General features: G+C 42.7%; 3 protein-coding genes across 3 annotated transcripts; 1 reads left to right on the top strand and 2 right to left on the bottom strand.

Annotated features, from left to right (window-relative positions):
* Positions 1–248: 248 nt before the first annotated feature.
* On the bottom strand, positions 249–2,201 carry LOC135630889 (zinc finger protein 1-like). The gene has a single exon (XM_065138171.1). The coding sequence runs from the start codon at positions 1,183–1,185 to the stop codon at positions 418–420; it is 768 nt and encodes a 255-aa protein (XP_064994243.1). The 5' UTR covers positions 1,186–2,201; the 3' UTR covers positions 249–417.
* Positions 2,202–7,124: 4,923 nt separating this feature from the next.
* LOC135631280 (two-component response regulator ORR24-like) lies at positions 7,125–12,448 on the top strand. Its single transcript, XM_065138819.1, has 6 exons — positions 7,125–7,897; positions 8,137–8,289; positions 8,461–8,859; positions 9,006–9,082; positions 9,451–10,728; positions 12,202–12,448. Exons 1-6 carry the CDS (start codon positions 7,771–7,773, stop codon positions 12,271–12,273), a joined length of 2,106 nt encoding a protein of 701 aa, XP_064994891.1. The 5' UTR covers positions 7,125–7,770; the 3' UTR covers positions 12,274–12,448.
* A 1,016-nt stretch (positions 12,449–13,464) lies between these two features.
* LOC103972417 (probable CCR4-associated factor 1 homolog 7) lies at positions 13,465–14,752 on the bottom strand. Its single transcript, XM_009386756.3, has one exon. It carries the CDS (start codon positions 14,439–14,441, stop codon positions 13,617–13,619), a length of 825 nt encoding a protein of 274 aa, XP_009385031.1. The 5' UTR covers positions 14,442–14,752; the 3' UTR covers positions 13,465–13,616.
* Positions 14,753–15,760: the final 1,008 nt, after the last annotated feature.

The following is a 15,760-nucleotide window of genomic DNA, read 5'->3' as shown; positions in this document are numbered from 1 at the left end:
CTAAATCAATCAGTGAAGCCAAACTTAGAACTTAATCCAACCCTAAAAGTCATATATTGATCTGATAACAGCAGAATGTGGAGTGATTAATGGAGAAAAATAAAATGGTTAATGGCATTCCAGTTATAAATTTTCTGGATGTGGCATCAGTTACTTCCTATCAAAGCATCATAAATTGTCTCCTTCAAAATTCACCCCCTCCAGTTTTGTTCTTAATCCAATATAACTATAAAGAACACCCAAATTAAGAAAAAAATCAATTTAAAAGCAACCAATTATATTCTATACAAAAATCAAAAGTCAGAAGAAAGTAGAAAGAGTTTACTGAACATGAAGCAGCACAGTGTGCAAATTGTTTTTGAGAGAGAAATTAGAATCAAAGCATTAGAAAGCTATACAGTCAAGTCAACTGCTGCTCTAGAGTTTAAGGGACAAGTCAAGCTTAGGCAACTCCTCCTGTCTAGGATTCAAGTGGTTACCACCACCTCCTCCACCACCGCCGCCGCCGCCAACCCAGTGCTTCCCACCCACCGCTGCTGCTGCTACTATCGCCTCCTCGAACTTGGCCGCCGGCTGTGCTCTTCCTCCGCCGTAGAACTCTTCCGTCAACAACCGCCCTATGGCTGGCTGAGAGTTGGCTATCGGAGACCGCAGCCACCCATGCCGCCCGTACATCAAACCAGCGGCTGTTCCAATGTATGGCTTATGGATCATGGAGTGCACCTGCATGCCGAGCGGCCCGCCGGCGTATGACCCGTGCAGGGGCAGGTTCCCCATGCTTTCCGAAAGCCTGTAACCGACAGCGGCATGATCACCGAGCCCCAGGCCGCCGCGCTTAGCGAGGTTGCGCTCGCGCTTGTGCGCGTTCTGATGCCCGCCGAGCGCCTGCGAACTATAGAACTTCCTCTTGCAGTAGTTGCAGGAGAACACCCGTGGCTCCGACTCCGGCGACGCCGCCTCCTCCGGTGGCGGCGGCTCGGAATTCGACCAGCCGAGCGAACCGATGAGGTTGAGCTCGAGCAGGGGCGATGAAGACGACGATCCATCGTTGGCCGACAGACCCAAATCCAATAAGAAGTTGGTCTTCGACTCGTCTTTCCGTATCAGCTGCTGCGTACTGTCTCCTTCCTCCTCCTCCTCCTCCTCTTCCATGACGCCCGAGTTCTCCGAAGGGCCGACGTCCATGAGAGATCTACAAGATGAACGATTGGACTACTGGGAGAATTCCTTCTTCTCCTGATGAATATAAAGAGAAAGTGAGAAGGCATGCATGGCAAGAGATTGAATGCTATCTCCCTAGTTTGGAAGGACGGACTGATCTCATAGTTTAAATGGAGTTACCGAAAAAGATGGCAAGGGAATAGAGAGAGAGAGAGAGGGAGAGAGATAATGCCTTTCAAAGAAACCCACACAGCTATTAATCTCTTACATTCCCCCTTCTCTCTCCTCGTCGCACCTTCTCTCACAAGACTTTCCATTTGCACCTTTTCGTGGATGCATATCTTTAAATGATTAAGAATAACAAGTGGAAGACAGTCTAAAACTCACCACATGAGATGTGATCGGTGCAAAGGGTTTACAACTGATACGAAGTCAACAGTATATGAGATTGGATTCACATAGAATATCTACTCATTCTTACTATTAACACTGGACTTTCTGTCTATGGTTCCAACAAGTTAGGGGATGATGAAGGTTCCACATAATTATATTTAGATCACATCTTGTTATTTCTTTATCTGGATGATTCACTTCACTTAAACAGTTGTGATTCTGATCTTATGAAAGAAATCTATAAAAATAAATACACAAATAATCAGAAAGAAATCAACATAAATCATGTAGAGAATAGTATGCGATGATGTCGGAAGGAAATCTGAGAATAATAAGCTGACTTTGATGGATTAGAATTAATTTAAGGAAACTCCTTGGTTGACAAGATAAATATGGATTACCGACTCCTTCCACATCATTTCATGTGTATGTGCAGATTCAACTTCCATGGCTGTCTTTTAGATCTTCGAGGCAGACATTTCAGGTAATGAATTGATCATTGACAACTTTGAGTTCCTTTGATTGCTCCATCAGTTTGACAAGCTTTAATTACTGCCAGTTACGAATATATACTGCCTTCTCGCGAAGGGACTTGCAGTGTCCAATTGTCATCTGATATAAATCTTCCCATCAAGATCTGAATTCCTTGAGCAAAAATGAAAAGAGTAGAGATAAGGAATCTGCATGGTTGTAGGATGTCAATCTTCTAAATGAATACTGCTTCCACAGTCACGGCGATCTCTTTCTAAAAGATACAGTCGGAACGAGCGTGAAGGTTTCTCTAAGCAGATCATGCGAACATCAACCAGTCATCGTAATGGATGACAGATGGACAAAAGAGAGGACAACATATATACCTAAGAGATCAGATGAAGAACAGATGCCTTACGGTCTTATCATCATTCTGTTGATTGACAGTGTTGCACATTCCGTCGGTGAGGAGAGGTGTTTGTTCGGGGAAACAAATCCATTCGGTGGCTGCCCGATGAAGGGAGAAGAGATGTCAATGAGAAAGTAGGACCGTTTGTCTTATCGAAGGCCGACATGTGGCCGACAAATGGATAGGAGAAGCTTATGTGGAGCATCCAGAATCACTTGCCGGCCAACACTAGGGCTGTGCATGGAGACATGCATTCGCTTCCATGAACTAATCACTTTTGTTGGGTGTTCATCGCCTGCTTCGTCCACCAGCTTTCCACCTTACAAAGAAGATCTCATGAACTAAGACAGGCATTGGCTGAAAGTGATCAGTCCTGGAAACAAAAACGTGACTTGTTTGCAAGAAATGCACGCACGTCTCTCGTGTCATGAGAGAACTTTGACAAGGTAAGATTGACATAGTTGAGTTTGGCCGAATGCTACTGGTATCTCGACGTCCGCATCTGCCCCCCGTGCACGCATAGTGGACAGAAAAGCTTGGGTTGGGAAAAGAGGTCACTAAGTCGTCCATCAGGAGATGTGGAAGGGGGAAAAAAGTCAACATAATCACGATTAGAAGTCAAAAAGATCATCATTTCATTTCGATCGTGAAGCGAAGGCTTCAATAAATTTTAAATCTTATTATAATAGACCTAAGTATTTTGACTCAATATTTTAAGCTTAATAAATATGTTTAATATCATTATCTAGTAAGTAGGGCTAAGTTGATACATGTAACATCTTGATTAATTTTAGTTTAAGTATTTTGAACCGATGATTCATGCTTAACATAATTAATAAACCAATTATCTCATCAGATTAGATCGTGATACGATGAGAAACAAGTAGAAGAAGACTATAAGTAGATAAAGCTAGAGAGCGCATCATGGAGCCACTATTGGACTAAATCTCACCGGTATCATAATAGGATCTGTTAAGTAAGAAAGATTATAACATCCTTGATTAGTGTCACATCGAAAACAAACAAAGATTAACACTAATTTATAAGACTGCTGTTAACTTTAGCTTAATTAAGCCCATCACACCTCTCTGACTGAACAAATCATGTCCTCTGGGCAGCAATCTGTAGCAAATTAAGTTTAATACTATGATGATGCTTATGCTCTGAAGAGTCTGCCTTTTTGCACTCCATCTTTTGGAAGAGAACCTTTAAAGAGACTCGACATATCTGGGCAACAGAAAATGGATCTGGGATAAATGAAACTGGCCAAGTGGATGGTTTACATGACTCATTCGTAAAGGAACAGGGAAATATTTCAGTGCTCAAGTCGACAACTTGACAGTAGTAGTCTCACTTCAGCTGTTACTACTAACTCCAATGTAAAAATGATGACCATAGTACAAAACATAACCCAAAGCCAATGGTAGGGATGGATTTAGAGATTGAAGAACAGGTGTTAGATAGTGATTAGGAATAAGGATTGGGTAATAACAAATGGGATGACTGAGTCTAGATTTGTCCAGATAGAAACTTCACAGTGGTGGCATTGGAATCCCCATCCTCATCATATGCAATGCTTATTTAGTGGAACACATTTGAGTCTACAATAAAAGTCATTCCATGGATGAATCCCAGAACCCATTCCTAACCTCAAATCATGCTGAACTAATAATGAATATGAAAACAAAGGTGAGCAGGCAATCATCTGATTGCAGTCATATTATGAATCATCATTGTCTTTGGTGATTTTTCCATGTGAGCCCAGTCCAAGTTTCCTATGATACATGTTGGTTGAGCATCAAAGCTTGGGTTATGTTTGATGTTCAGAATAATTTGCTTTCATGTATGCTTATTTGTGCCTTTCATCCCTTCTGATCTAAGATATTTGAACTCTTTGTATTCTTGCATCTATACATTGCATCAGTGAGGAAATGGGAAGATCAGATTAATCCACAGATAACTTCAAAAACTTGGGCTCATATTTGCTTACAAGATTAATATGCAGGATTTGTTGTGCATTTAAGATGTTCTCCTTCTCCAAGCTACCACAAACATAAAATACAGTAAGACATGTGCATTCTCATCTAACAGCTAAGCACCTGTGTAAGCATGAGTGCTGCTTATTATAGAAAAAGAAGATTAATAACAAAGATCAAGTACTAGAAAACCTCATTGGAAAGACAATGCAATCATAGAAAGAGAAAAATGGTCCATATTTGCAACTTGCAATGGGTAATGGAAACAGCTATATAAATCAATCCTGCTGTGGCCCTACAAGAGTTTGTCTTCTTGCTATTCTCTGTTTCTTGTGTCTATTTGCCACTCATGTCAAGCCACGACCAAGAAATGTCCTAATGGTATGCCAAACTTGAGAGGCCATTTCATCCCTCCGTGATTACGCTAATTTGCATGGCTATGAAAGAAGAACATGATTACCTGATTTCTAGGGTTGAGCAAATCACTCCCGAGGACTTTCCTGGATGTAGCAGTACACTAGATTAATAATATTAGGACAAATGCATCTAATCAATGGAGCTTAAAGATGAAGCATGTGAACCATTAAGGCATGAGATGAAGCTAAGCAATCAACATAACATATATATACATTAGCCCTGAGACATCGTCTCTTACGGAAAGTAAAAAGTATCGCAGCATATAAGTTTGTTCTCTACGGAGGAATCACTTGCGCATAAACTCTCACTGCAATTTCCATATGGAATAAAGAAGGCATTGCAAGATCCTCCACCACTGACGTGTGATCCATTCCAAAGATTCTTGTGACTACTATAATGAGGATAAAAGAGGCTCCAACCACACACTCCATTCGTCGCAAGTATTCTAATCCTGAAGCCGACGAATGGATCATAAACTACAGGAATGCGTACACGCCTTGTGGCCATCACCTGATGAAACTTTTAATCATGCAAAGGTGTGCAGGCACAGCTTTGAACAGAAGCCAAACTTTGGAGGAGTATTGAATTGCATGAAAGTACGCTAAAGCTGATCTCCTTGAGATATAAATGCAGATATCGAAAACCCATCTCTTAATTGCTGCAGTGTCATCTTCTATGGCTCCACTTGCATTAAACAACCTGATCTCAAAGATGAGACAAAAGTGTTGTCATCCTTATTCTCGGTAGTGAAGAATGCTGATGGCTTTTGCGCACATGGTTGTGTATATTTTATTGCCTAGTGCTTAACTTGGCGAACAATTCCAAAGCTTCTCCTCATCAGTTGCATTTGAAGGTACAGTTGATGATCGAGAGAGAGAGAGAGAGAGAGAGAGAGTTCTTTTGTTCCTTTGGACACCCACTCGAAGGGTTTTCATCGTCTGCTTCTTCTGAGCTCCCTTCGCTGGTGATATCTTGACGCCCTTTCCACACCCCGACGACAGAGACCCACAAAAAGAACCCCCCCCGCCCCCCCCCCCCCCCCTCTCAGCCTCAGAGACGCCCAAACGCGACATCAGCCAAACATCACAAGTGGGACCCGCCAATCGGATACCCTCCCGACCGCAACGCGTTTTCCAACTGCTCCACGCCACGGCCCCACTGGGATTCCGCCAGTCGACGTGCGCCACGCGTCGTCTCGGACGGCCCGCGGATGGTCGTTGGATCAGCCGGCCGGACGCATTTCCGCACAAAAACACTGCCACCGGAAACGACCACCGTCGCGACTTCCCCCGCGACATATCGCACACAATTTGTACCCTTCTAAAACATTAGAAAAGACCCCTACCGGCTTCGAGCAAATGATACGTATGACATGACCCTACCACGGTAGAGGATGCCTTCCTTGGGGAAAGGGGTCTTGTCTCATATGAGCAAAGCAGGCGAAAGCGAAAGGGACTCTTGGAAAGATGCCCCAAAGGCCAAGGTTGGTCCCTGTTGTGGTGGGTCTCTGGTGCCTGGTCAGTAAGAGGATCGAGTGAACCAGGAACCAAAGCTTCACCGGCGGTCATGGAGGCTTGATTGGCCAAAGATGACATGAAGACAAGTGAGATGTTGCTGTGCTGTGACTGCACATGTTGCATTCTTTATGGTTCAGCCATCTGAATGTTTTGGTGAGTCAAAAAGTTCATCATCTACAAAGTAATTGTTAGGCCAAAGCATTTACAGCTTTCAGATCCAATTCCACATACACCTACGGTGCACTGACACGGAGGTAGTAGGTTGCACTTTTAGGCAGGTACAAGTCCACCGAGTGGTAGTGGGGATTGGTCCGCAGATGATGCTGACACAAACTTGGGTGCTCGGCTGTTTCAGGCTGATGTTTATGTGATGAGTTAGTGGTTCGACACTGTTCTTGACAGCCAAATCATGATAAGGACATGAAACTTGGGGACATGATTTGCTTGTTTTAGGCTGATGTTTGACGAGTATGTGGAAGGCAGCAAAGGGATGATCTCATGGCACCCCTCTTCTCTTCCCATAGCGCCGGGTTTGTGATATGAAGAGTGAGACCTGAGGCTGTGTGAAATGCACATTCTCCATTGTAGGCACCTAAATATCAAGAAATAACAACTGCAATTACTTTGACCACATGAAGCACACATTCTATACCAATCATCACTGTTTCTTTTTGTTTTTTTTATCTCTGTGGCTGCTGTTAAAGGCAGCAAATGTCATAAAAGTGAGTGAGCAACACATCAGCTCAACAAAGAGTCACTTTGTAGGGAAGAAGCTATCTATCATGGTGATGAACATGATATGCTCCAACTTGTGGTCCTTGGGAGATTAAACAAAGGGCAAAAGTCTTATCCTGAGCAAGGCTGCAAGGATTAAGAAGTGGGTCATGAAGCAAAGCAACATTAGAAACATCCACAGAGGTGCCAAAAAAAATTGATGCGAGGACAAGGTCTGGCCCCTCGAGCTTGTTGTTTTCCTCTCCCAGAACTCCCTAGATTCCAGCCTTGCAAGATTTTTTCCACTGTAATTGCTTGTGCTTATTGATGACAAAGTGGAAGTAGGGCAAAGAGGAGCGGCATCGAGAGGCGGAGGAAAGGAAAGTTTCCATTTTTATGGGTGCATGATTGAGGCCTCAGCCCCAATCCCAGCCTCTGTTGTCGTTGCTTTCCCTGTTTGACTTCCACACCTTCTTCCTCCTTGTACTCCCCTTCTTCCGCCCCCTCTTTACCCCTCTGTTCGCAACCCTTCTTTCTGTCTATTCCATTCAAAGGTTGCATCTTTTGCTCTCTCCGTGCCTCTCTCTTTCTCTCTCCTGTTTTCATTCTTCCACCGCAGTGTTTGCTTTCGAATCCTCTCTTGCTTCTTGGTGGTCTTGGTCTGCATCTTGTCTTTCTTCTCTTAAGAGAGGTAGAAGATTGCTTTGTGACCATGACAGTGGAAGGAAGGAAGGGGAACGCAGATCAGTTCCCTGCGGGCATGCGTGTTCTAGCGGTGGATGATGATCCCCTTTGTCTCAAATTGTTGGAGGCCCTGCTACGCCGCTGCCAGTACAATGGTTTGTACCAAAATTTGGATCTTTCTTCTCTGTTTCTGCTGCTGCCGTTGACATATTGATCTCTTGTTTGTGTTGTTTGTCCACATCTTGTGTTTCGTTTCCTTTTAACAAAGCATCATTATGTTACGTTCTCTCTGTGCTCCTCTCCTGTTCTTGGTTGATCATCTTTTCTTTTTGCTTCGGGAATTAAGAGTTAGAATTTATGGACTTATTAGCATGTCTTTTCATGTGTTCTTCAGTTACGACCACCGATAAAGCGATCACGGCATTGAATCTGCTAAGAGAGAACAAAGACAAATTTGATCTGGTTATCAGCGACGTGCACATGCCGGATATGGATGGTTTCAAGCTTCTAGAGCTTGTAGGCCTCGAGATGGACCTGCCTGTTATTAGTGAGTCTCAGAAATTTCTTGTCACGCTTTCAGTTAGTATGAGGACTAATCCTTTTTGTCGTTTGTCAAACCTGACGACAAATTGTTCCCCTTCGTCAAATCAGCTCTAGAATAATGATTGATGTGTTACTGGATGATGTGGTTGCTGAACGAGCTAAGTTCATGATGCAGTGTTGTCTGGCAATGGCGAAACCCAAACTGTGATGAAGGGAATCGCTCATGGTGCTTGTGACTATCTGCTAAAGCCTGTGAGGATCGAGGAGCTGAGGAACATCTGGCAGCATGTCATCCGGAGGAGGAAGTTTGAAAGAAGATGCCACAATGATCTTGATAGTAGGGAGGATGGCCAAAAGGCTCAAATTGTGAAATCTGAAGATGGCCAAGGGGCAGCTGATTGCTATGAAAAAGCTAATAAAAAACGGAAAGATCAGATTGAAGATGACGAAGATGATAGTGATGACAACATGCAAGAGAATGAAGATCCATCCTCCCAGAAAAAGCCGAGGGTTGTTTGGACTGTCGAGCTACACAGAAAATTTGTCATTGCTGTTAATCAACTGGGTATTGACAGTAAGTATCATTGATCACTATTATGCTTTTCTTTTAGGAGAGAAGAAAAGGAAAGAGGCCTTTGATCTTAAAAATGTTTTTGTGATCTTTTGCTCGACTTGGTAAGTACTGATTAAAAGTTTCTCTACTTGTTCCTTCTAATGCAGAGGCTGTACCAAAGAAAATACTTGATCTTATGAATGTTGAGAAGCTAACAAGGGAGAATGTTGCAAGCCATTTACAGGCATGTCCTTCACTTTAAATGATTACAGACAAGATTTCAGTATAAATTTTATTATAGAGTTGTTGTCTTGTAAAGTTATCCCAAGTTCTATTCCTGAAATCAACTCCAAATTGTCTTTCATCTTAATCTTTATGAACCAGGAGGGGGGGGGGGGGTGGTTTCTGAGGTCTGGAGATGCCCATATAATTGCTTTCTGTGGGTTGATCTAATTAGCTAAATGGACAGTCCCCATCTAGGATGCTAAAAATGGTCATGAGTGACGATTTAAACATGATTACTCAGCAGTCAGAATTCATGGATCATTGTGATTAAGTGCTCATTTGTCTTCTGGTAAGCCAGCAGTTAATTCTCCTGTTTTATGATTGCAGAAGTATAGGCTGTACCTGAAAAGGCTCAGTGCAGTGGCAGGGCAACAAGCTAGCATGGCTGCAGCCATAGGAGGTAGAAACTCATCCTATCTTCATATGGCTTCTTTGAATGGTCTCAGAAATTACTATGCAACTGGAGGATCAAGCCAACTGCCAACTCTTGGATCTTTTCAACCAAACGGAGTGCTTGGTAGAATGGGTAGTCCATCTGCCCTAGGAATGCATGGGCTGTTGCCTTCTCAGACAGGGCAGCTTGGCAGTGTGCCGAGCAGCACGAGCAATCCATATAATGATTTAGGGAAGATCCAAGGGACAACATCACCAGGAAATCCTCAAATGAATTTGCTTCAAGGGTTACCCGGAACTTTGAACTTAGAGCAATTTCAGCAGCCAAAGTTAGTGCAGGAACCAAAAAAACACTTACCTGCAGGCTTATATGGAAGTGGCCTTGCTGCTGGTCCTTCCACTGGTTCTTTTCCAAATGTTTCAAACAACCCTCTGTTACTGCAACCAAACAAGCAGCATGACCGATCAGGAGGATTGGGCAATTATTCATCATTCAGGATGTCTCCCTCGAGCTCAGATTTCGATATTGATCTCCAAGATATTTCCCAGTTTCCTCGTATTAGTAGATATAATGACTCATGGCAAGGTGCTGTTGCTTCATCAAGGGATTCTGCCAATGCAGTGCCTATACTTGCCTCTTCCAGTCATAACAATCTGTCTCCTGGTAATATTGGAGGAAATTTTTCTTCAAGAACTCCACATTCAGCCACCAAAATGCTTGATGAATCTCCAAACATTGTGGCTGTTGCACCTCTGAGTGATCCAACAATAAGTAATAATGTACAAAACCAAGTTTGTTCACTTAGTGGGAGCACAATAGCTATGCCTGCAGGTTTCAACAATGATCCAAAGTTGTCGAAATTCAATATAACAGGCAACTCTAGACAGAAATGGGATTATATCTTCAATTCAAATGAAATTTCAAGTACTTCCTCAAATCCTTCATTGCCCAATCTTCGAATTACTGATGCAACTGCTCAGTGTCAGGCATCAGAGAATGTCTTCATTAACACAAAGTTGGATGTTGACGCAATAGGCCAAGTACATTTTGGTGCTCCACTTGTCACTCAGGCTTGCATGATTGACAAGTTAATTAGTGACAGTCCGCAGAACTTTAGAGGTGAATATGCAATGGCGACCACAAGTTTGCAGACTGGCCTAAATTCTACTGGTTGCAGCTTGGATGATGTTGTGAATGCTATGGTTAAACCAGTATGTGTCCTTTCCCTTTCTGCTTGCTATCAGTTTTTTATATTACTTGCTCTTTTTGTGATGTTGCTACTTTGTTAGTATATGTGATCCTACCAAATGACTTTTTAGATTAACTAGTTGAAAGGATCTTTACAATCAACTTTATTGTGTTTGTCCTATCCATGATATACTGAGACATGGCAATTTCTTGTTGGGTCTGTCTGCTAGTTCAGGATCATCAAAAGCACACGGTGTTTCTCCGAGGAATTTTCTTTTTGTGGAATGTAGTAGTCATAAAGTCCTAATTAGCATGAGATGATTAGGAATATGATGGTTTATAAACCATCTAAACTTTTCTGTAGTTGATTAGTTTCAGGAAATTTAGACAGTTTTCTTGTCTACTCACTGAGCTCGGACACCTTGCTCAGCGAGGAATCTTATTAACTTGCATCCAATAATGATGATGGAAGCATCTTGACTAAAAAATGAATGTAGTATCTGAGATCCTCTACATATTCATTATCTATGAATGGAAAGCCTACGGTTCTATATCTTTTCTACTTATCAGCCACCCATATCTTTGCAGAACAAACCTCACTCCTTAGAATGCTGATATCCTGTGTGATGGTAGGAAAGCAGGAATGGCATCACAGTAAGATGTATTGGCTGCGTTTCTCCAGGAATGTTTTCTTTAGAAATGAGTTCATTGAGTATGGCCGATCGTGAACCATTAGTGGTGCACTTTGGGCTACATGAAGAGTTTTACAGAAGCTAATGCTGCCAATTTGGTATCTAGCAAATGACAAGCCTCCGACAGCAGGAACTGATTATTTCTGAATAGAGATATTCACGTTGGTCTGTCGGTGATTGTCGAGATGACAATATGATGACGAAGTTTTCCAACTTCTGGTTTTACTCTGGGAATGTAATTACTGCATCTTGAAACTCAAGTTAACATCTTTCGATTAATGGTTTGGTGAACAAGATATCATGCCTGAGGTTTGCTTGTTCTGTGTATCAAATACTAAACATTGCTAAGAAATCAGAAGCAGCTCTCATGACGTAGAAATCATTTCTCAATTGGTCAGAAGAATAGCTACATGCACATCTTTTGACAGCGGCAACTTTCTCATACTGTATTCTTATCACACACCAATGAAAAAGAAAAAACCCTCACTAGTGCATTCAGTTCTTGTGTTGATATCAGTTGATTGAAATAAAAAGTATGTTAATATAGAAATTGGACTTGCCTGGTGGCATGTTATAGGAATTTGGTTCTTGGTAGTATGCTTCTCGTACTAAATTTTTCTTCTTATACATCCAACTTGTTGACTGTATTTTCCTCAATAAATGAGGCTGATGCTAAAGTATCGGAACATACGATTTTTGGATTTTGTGGATAACTTCATGTTCCTAACCATTGTATCAGATTATGTAATCAACTATTGTAAGATCTTTTCAGATATCTAATTGCATGTTTTCTGTGCCATTCAGGAGCACGACGACATCGCCTTCTTGGATATGGACATGGGATGTGAAATCTACCCTTTAGGAACTTGCATGTGAAGGAAGGTCTTTTATGTGAAGGATCTTGATTAAATGGTCTCTGTTAGGATTATTGTGTTTGACAGTATTAAGATCGTATAATGGTTGTAGTCTGTGGGTTTCTTGCAACGAAGAAAAAGAGTGTAGATGGGTGGAATTGGTGGTATTTGCAACATGGAATTTTGTACTGTGCACAGCTTTTGGCTTTGGATTGAACCATGAGAACCATGCTATCAAATAACGTATGTTTGAGCTCGATGAATGATTATATATATATATATATATATATGGGTGTTAACAACCTGAAGAATAACTAATCATAATAATGCAGTCTCTGTATTATGCCAACCAAATCAAACAGAGTGAGATCCAACAACCTAATCACCTGATCTTTATGCAAGCAGGATAGCCTGAATGAGGCAAACAATTCATTATGCTAAGCAAAAGCTTAGTTTTGTGTCATGGTGTTTTGAGTCCATGTGTCTGGTTGTGTGACATAGATTCCCTGTCAAGAAACTTGATCACCTTCAGGTTCTCAAAGATTCACCTGTCAACCTGTTTTTGTAGAATTAGGAACTAATTCTACAAGTCTCTTCCTCAGGTGCATATTCATATTTATCATTGAGCCACCTACTCCAAACAATATGATCCCAACATGACCAATTCAATGGGCATCAATAAGATATCATTCATGCACTCCCAAATTGAATCTCTTATCCAAAGGAAACCTGAAGGAACAAGCAATCACAAAAACAAAAAACAAAGGAACTTGTTCAATTAATAAGCATCAATTATAATGACAGATCAAAGACATTAGAAGTGGCAGGTGCATGAATAAAATGGTATGTGCAACAAATGTCAATATCACTCTGACCTTGAGCATCTGAACCAACAACATTAACATGATATATAACTCAGTTTTCTAACTCACTGAACTTGATAGAATCCTCAAACAAACAGCAGTATCAGAATACAAACATAAACAAAAGGGAAAAAGAATGGAAAATGACATACCTGTTGTCCAAGTCCAACTACAGGAGCAATTCAGACTTGCTGCTACTAGAGAAGAAGAAAATAGTAGAACTGAACATTAGACCAGTATAATAATTAACGAGTATGGACCAAAATGATCAAGTATCACAATCCGTCCACCATAATCCAGAAACTAAAGCATATATCTTCACAGTTCACAGAAGAAAGAACAGAGAAATCTAATAGAAACATGCTAAAGGAGAGACCTTTCTTCATTGAAAGCTGTAAGTACAACATGAGATGGAAGAAACAACAGATTCACAAGTAAGAATGGACCACGTCCTTTTCTTTCCCTCAAATCTATTCATGATTTATTTCTAAGATGCGTTTCCCTAATTCTGGTTGTGAGCACTCTCAATATCCAACCCAAACAACAAGCCGACATACTTCTCCATGGACCCAACAAAGCGGTGCCCGCGCATCTTCATGAAGGCCCGGGCGGTGAGCAAGCTGTCGGAACCCGCTTGGTGGCAGGTCCCAACCCTCTCCACCTCCAACTTCTCGGCCACCTTGTTGAGGCCCCCATAAAGGTTGTTGTTCAAATGGATCACGCGCTTGATGTCGTACACGACGGGGAAGAAAACATGGAGGAGGTCCAAGAATTCTTTCCGGGTCTCCGGCAGCTTCCTGCAAGTTAGGATCTTTATGAGGTACCCGAAGTCGTAGGCGCCATGGAAGGCCACCCAATGGATGGAATCGTTAAGGACGACGCCGGACGACATGAACAGCTCCGCGAACCGCCTGGCGTCGACACCGTCCTCCCGGTTCTTCTTGAAGTCGATGCCAGACTTCCTGAGGAGGTCGATGGAGTCCGGGACGAAGACGTCGCTGTCAACGTCGAACTCCCGGAAATTGAACTGCCAGACTACAGGGCGGCCGGAGGAAGGGGAGGTGGGGAGGTTCCCGGCGGCGTCGGAGAAGGTGAGGCCAAGCTGCAGGAGGTGGAGGAGGTCGACGTTGGCGCTGAGGGAGTGATAGTTGGCGTCAGCGGGCTGCTTGAAGTCCCCGAGGTGGCGGATGACAACGCCGGGGAACTCGGTGTCCATGGCGACGTAGGGGAAGTCGTCAACGATGTCACGGATCACAGCGAACTCCGACTCAAGGTTTCCGGCCCACACGTCGCGGATCTCGACGGCGTCTTCTTCGCCCTTCGACATCGGTGGTTCCAGATCCGATCGGTTGTGCCGTCAGGGAGCAGGCGCATAAGAAGCCCCAGAAGGTCTTCGGAAGCCCCAAAAAACCCTAGATCCGGCCGAGAGAGAATCGAAACCCTAGAACTGGAAGAGGGGAACGAGAACTTAGGCCGGATCGGAGCGATTCCAGCGAAGATTTAAAAGGAATTTGGGGCAAAATGGAAGTGTTCTTGTCCGTGCGAACAAGAGAGAGAGAGAGAGAGAGAAAAGAGAAGAGAAAAAGGAGACGCCTTTGGTAATTTGCTCAGTCTTTATGGGTCAAAGAAGAGAGGGGAAGGGAGAGCAGGCGCCGAGAAACGCGTTTCCTACTCACGGCTGTCTAAATACCAAATCGTCGAAACCCACCATCCCATGATTGCCAATATTAGTGGGCACATAGCGGGTCCTACTTTTTCATGCATCGATACCTCTAGTCACAAAGCAAGTACGTCGATGGGTACACAGAAATCGTATAAAACTACATCCTTTACAGATACCACATAATAAACGCACATAAAACCACTAATCTGCTAAATTGGTTTATAATATTATAAGAATAAAAATATATAGTTTACTAACTTGCAATAGTATGTCTTCGCAAAGAAAAGAATATGCCGAATGTAAATATATATAAATATATATATAAAGTGTTGATACAAGTGATCATAAATAAAAGATGAAAAAGACAAAAAAAAAAAGAGAAAAAAAGGTCGAAGGGAGAAGAACTGATGAGAGTCAAAGGGAGGACTTCTAAGGAGGTGAGCTTCCCACGTTGTGAGGCCGAGAGAAAGATCCCAATGTGGTCATACAAGGCGACTGCAATACTGCTGGGGAAACCCACAGGAAGGAGCTGTACACAGTTGGTTGCTGGTGATTGAAGTCACCATCCGGAGTAGACGATGCGTTGGATTCTTCTCGCCCATCAAAGTAGTAGAGTCCCACATGTGAGTCATACTCTAAAAATGTCTCCGGTTCATGAACCATCGCTCTCTCTCTCTCTCTCTCTCTTTACTTTTTGGGTGTTGAAACAGTGATCTGATCAAAGGAGGAGGAGCATTGCCTTGGGGTATCATCTCCTCGAGCTAAACTGGCAATGGTCACAACTTGCAGAAACGGAGCAGGCCACAGTGAGAGTTGCAGGCCATCATTATTACTGAGTACTGGAGCTCATTGTTCATGCACACCTGCATCTGTTTCATATGATACTAAAACCACAGCCCCACCCCAATTATTTGCACGAGTATGCATGAAAATTGCGTATGATCATGTCATTGCACAGGATGAGGTGTGGAGCTGCTGCTATC

This window comes from Musa acuminata, chromosome BXJ3-2 (assembly GCF_036884655.1).
Source record: "Musa acuminata AAA Group cultivar baxijiao chromosome BXJ3-2, Cavendish_Baxijiao_AAA, whole genome shotgun sequence".
Lineage (NCBI taxonomy): Eukaryota > Viridiplantae > Streptophyta > Magnoliopsida > Zingiberales > Musaceae > Musa > Musa acuminata.
Note: the sequence above shows the minus strand (reverse complement) of the source record. Positions and strands in the feature narration are given on the sequence as shown.

Coding starts and splice junctions, on each gene's coding strand:
- LOC135630889 (XM_065138171.1), bottom strand. CDS start 1,185: ATGGACGTCGGCCCTTCGGAGAACTCGGGCGTCATGGAAGAGGAGGAG.
- LOC135631280 (XM_065138819.1), top strand. CDS start 7,771: ATGACAGTGGAAGGAAGGAAGGGGAACGCAGATCAGTTCCCTGCGGGC. Junction 8,860..9,005: donor TAATCAACTGGGTATTGACA/GTAAGTATCATT, acceptor CTTCTAATGCAG/AGGCTGTACCAAAGAAAATA. Junction 10,729..12,201: donor TGAATGCTATGGTTAAACCA/GTATGTGTCCTT, acceptor TGTGCCATTCAG/GAGCACGACGACATCGCCTT.
- LOC103972417 (XM_009386756.3), bottom strand. CDS start 14,441: ATGTCGAAGGGCGAAGAAGACGCCGTCGAGATCCGCGACGTGTGGGCC.